The sequence below is a fragment of the Octodon degus genome, unplaced genomic scaffold (assembly GCF_000260255.1).
Source record: "Octodon degus isolate 3935 unplaced genomic scaffold, OctDeg1.0 scaffold00151, whole genome shotgun sequence".
In the NCBI taxonomy this organism is placed as follows: domain Eukaryota; kingdom Metazoa; phylum Chordata; class Mammalia; order Rodentia; family Octodontidae; genus Octodon; species Octodon degus.
This window is the reverse complement of record NW_004524727.1, coordinates 1,961,033-1,964,316: the sequence shown is the minus strand read 5'-3', so window position 1 is coordinate 1,964,316 and position 3,284 is coordinate 1,961,033. Positions and strand designations below refer to the sequence as shown.

Here is a 3,284-nt window from a genome sequence, read left to right as displayed (position 1 = left end):
ATATATGTATATATATATAGTACAGGGCTGAGCTCAAACCTGAGGTCCTCCTGCCTGCTTCCCTGAGTGTCCAATACCACACCGAGCCCTACTTTCTCCTCAAACACCAGGGGAAGCCAGACTCACACAGACTGATGCATAGCTTACAGAGAATGCTAAGAGGAAAAAAGAAATTTTACTTTTTGGGAAAGTACAGGGCTGCCACCTCAGGGTCCATGTCGGTGAGCTCATCCAGGTAGACGCCGTCGGCACCAAGGTGTCTGCTCCGCTTATCTGAAAGTGCAAGGGACCCAGTCAGCACGGCTCTCCCAGCAGAAAGAGGTGGTGCATGCCTGCAATCAGCACTCGGGAGACTGAGGCAGGAGGATCACCAAGTTCCAAGTCTGAGTCCCACCCGCTAACTAAACAACTTAGTGAAACCCTGTTTCAAAATGAAAAAGGCCTGGGAATGAGGCACAGCGTGGAGGCCCTGGGTTCACTCCTCAGTACCTGAAAAACAGAAAAGCTGGGCAAAGAGCAGGTTCACAAAGATCGGGCTCGATATCATTGTTACAGACAGGAAACCAGGCTGGGATTCAGGATTTGCAGATGAGGGGTCCCTGACCAGTGACATCCGTGTGAGAAATCCAGAATCCAAGGAACCCTGGAGTCTAAAACACTTCTGGTCCTTGGCATATGGATATGGACTCCCAACCTGGGAGCTCAGTGTGGCCAGTGGCCCTGACGTGTCCACTGGGCTAAGACATGCGGCAATTAGAAAAGTTCCCTTCCGGGTGTGCCTGAGTGGTCATGGGGTTGTGGCCCAAGTCCCTCCCCTTCCTCTCTGGTGGTTCCCTGCTCTGCCTCCTGGCCACCATGAGCAGGACAGCTCTGCTCCCCCCACACCCTTCCACCATGATGCTCCTGCCTTGGAGCAGCTGCCCATGGACCAAGTCCCCCTGACACCGTGAGCCACATCCATCCTCTCCGCCCAGCTGTGGGAGCTGGACACTGCAGCCCAGCCACAGGAAAGCTGACAGACACATTCCTCAGAGGAGCAGAGGTGAAACGGGGTATGTGTCATGTCATCCGCCGGCCTTGTCCTGGCCTCCTACCTTTCCTCCGGGGAGAGTCCATCTTGCTCGCCGGCTGCGCCACGCTGGCAACTGGAGGCTTGGGCTCCTCGGTCACAGGCACAGATGGGGCAGCCGCTCCCAGGACCTCCAGGTCCTCCTCGGCCACCAACTGCATCTCCAGCTGTGCCCGACTCTGCTCTTCAAGCGGCACCCTGGACAGTGTTGGCGACTGGTCGCTGAAGGTATCTGACGACTCGCTGTGGATGGCTTGGAAGTGGGTTTTTTCACAGATCTTTCTACTGCTCAGTGGGCTGGGTTCTTTCATCTTGTGCAGAGAGGACTAGAGCGGAAAGGGAGAAAAAGGACTAGAGAAAAGGCCAGAGCACAAGCTACAGACTAAGCCACCGGAGGAGAGAAAGCAGTCAGTTGTAGGGCTTGTTTTATTTTTTACTTTTTCCAGTACTGGGCATTGAACCCAGGGCCTTCTCACCAAGCTGCATCCCCAGCCCTTTCTAAAAATCTTTTATTGGAGCTGGGTGTGGTGGGGCATGCTTATAATCCCAGCTCTCAGGAGGCTGAATCAGGAGGATTTGCTCAGAGTTCAAGGCCAACCTGAACTGCACCAGTTCAGTTTTTGAAACCCTGTCTCAAAAAGGCAAAACAAACAAAATATTTTTTTTTTTAAATTTTACTTTGAGACAGGGTCTTGCTAAGTTACTAAACTAGCCAGGCTGATCTTAAGCTTGCGATCTTCCTGCCTCTGCCTCACAGAGTAAATCTTAAAAAACTAATCTCTGTAATCTCTGCTACAAAGCGGTACCCCTCCTGGGGCAGGGGAGTCAAAGCAGCTACAAAGACAGGATCCTCGCGTTGCCAGGCAGGCAGGGCCTTTCCATCTAGTTGTCCTGTTTAAAACACGTGCAACAAGGCAAAGCGACATACACCTATACTCGCAGCACTCAATGCTGAAGGAAGATCCCCACAAATTGGCAGCCAGCCTAGCTAACAGTGAGCTCAAGGCTAACCTGGACTACATAGACCCTATCACATAAAATAATCAAATACAACGCGAGTCCTCGGGTTGCTGGGCTCACCTTAGCGGCCTGCGGCAGCTCTCCCCATAGCCACAACATCTCCAGGTTACTCTTGGGGGCCGAGCGGTCGCTGCCCTTGCTCACCAGCTCAGAGTCGCTCTTCGGGGTGGCGGGCCGGGAGCCTGCAGGGCTTAAGAAAATGGGAACCATCACTCAGGGCGCCTGGGGTCCGCAGCCAGGAAGGGCCATGGCGATCCCGCCGCTGGCCACCAGGGGTCGCCGCGCCCTCACACAAAGGAAAAAGCCTGAGCCTGCAGCTAGAACACCAGGGAGACAGGAGGAAGTGTGGACAGTCAGAAATAAAGAGGGCGTCCTCCGATCAAACCCCACCTTTCCCCACCTCATGCTGAGCTCACTGCTCCTGCAATCTAAATCCAGGGTGTCAGCTCTGACTTCCTTCTTTTTTGGGGGGAGGGGAACCAGAGATTGAACTCAGGCCCTTGCACTTGCCAAGCACTTATTCTACTGAGCTACCTCCCTAGCCCCTTGACTTTCTATTTAAAATACTTGCAGGCCTGGTCTGGCAGCACATGCCTCTGGTCCCCGCAGCACATGCTGCAGGAAGCTAAGGCAGGAGGGTCCATGCAGGTTTGAGGCCAGCCTGGGCTCCAAAGTGAGACCAAAATAAATACATGCATATAGGGCTGCAATAGCTTTATTATTTTTTTTTTAACATTCCCCCTTTTTTTTTTTACATTTATTTATTTTTGATTTTGTTTGGTTTCAGTAGCAAGGGTTGAACCCACAGGTGCTCTAAACTGTCCCCACCCTTTTTCTTTGGGGGGGGGAGACAGTCTCGATAAATTGCCAGTCAGGACCCAAACTTGCAACCCTCCTGTCTCAGCCTCCCTTAGTGCTGAGATTACAGTCATGGGACAACACATCCAACTTGGTTTGGCTCTTTAACCAAAAAGAAAGTTTTGGAGCCAGCGAGATAGCTCAGTGGTCTAAAGCACCTCCTTACGCAAGTTCAGGCCCCAGCACTGAGTTGGCCACACAAAAAATAAATTTTCTTTCAGGTAGAAAAATTATAGCCACTCAGAGGAAGAAATTAAAGAAGCGAATAAATATATGAAAAAATGCTCCACATCGCTAGCCATTCGTGAAATGCAAATTAAAACCACATTGAGATATC

General features: G+C 51.6%; 1 protein-coding gene across 1 annotated transcript in view; it reads right to left on the bottom strand.

The window, feature by feature from the left end:
• The window catches only part of Lpin1 (lipin 1), a 99,824-nt gene that overhangs the window by 69,100 nt on the left and 27,440 nt on the right, over positions 1-3,284 (bottom strand). The window contains 3 exon segments of the mRNA XM_023702417.1: positions 180-273; positions 1,095-1,395; positions 2,150-2,279. Coding sequence (XP_023558185.1) covers positions 180-273; positions 1,095-1,395; positions 2,150-2,279 — 525 coding nt within the window.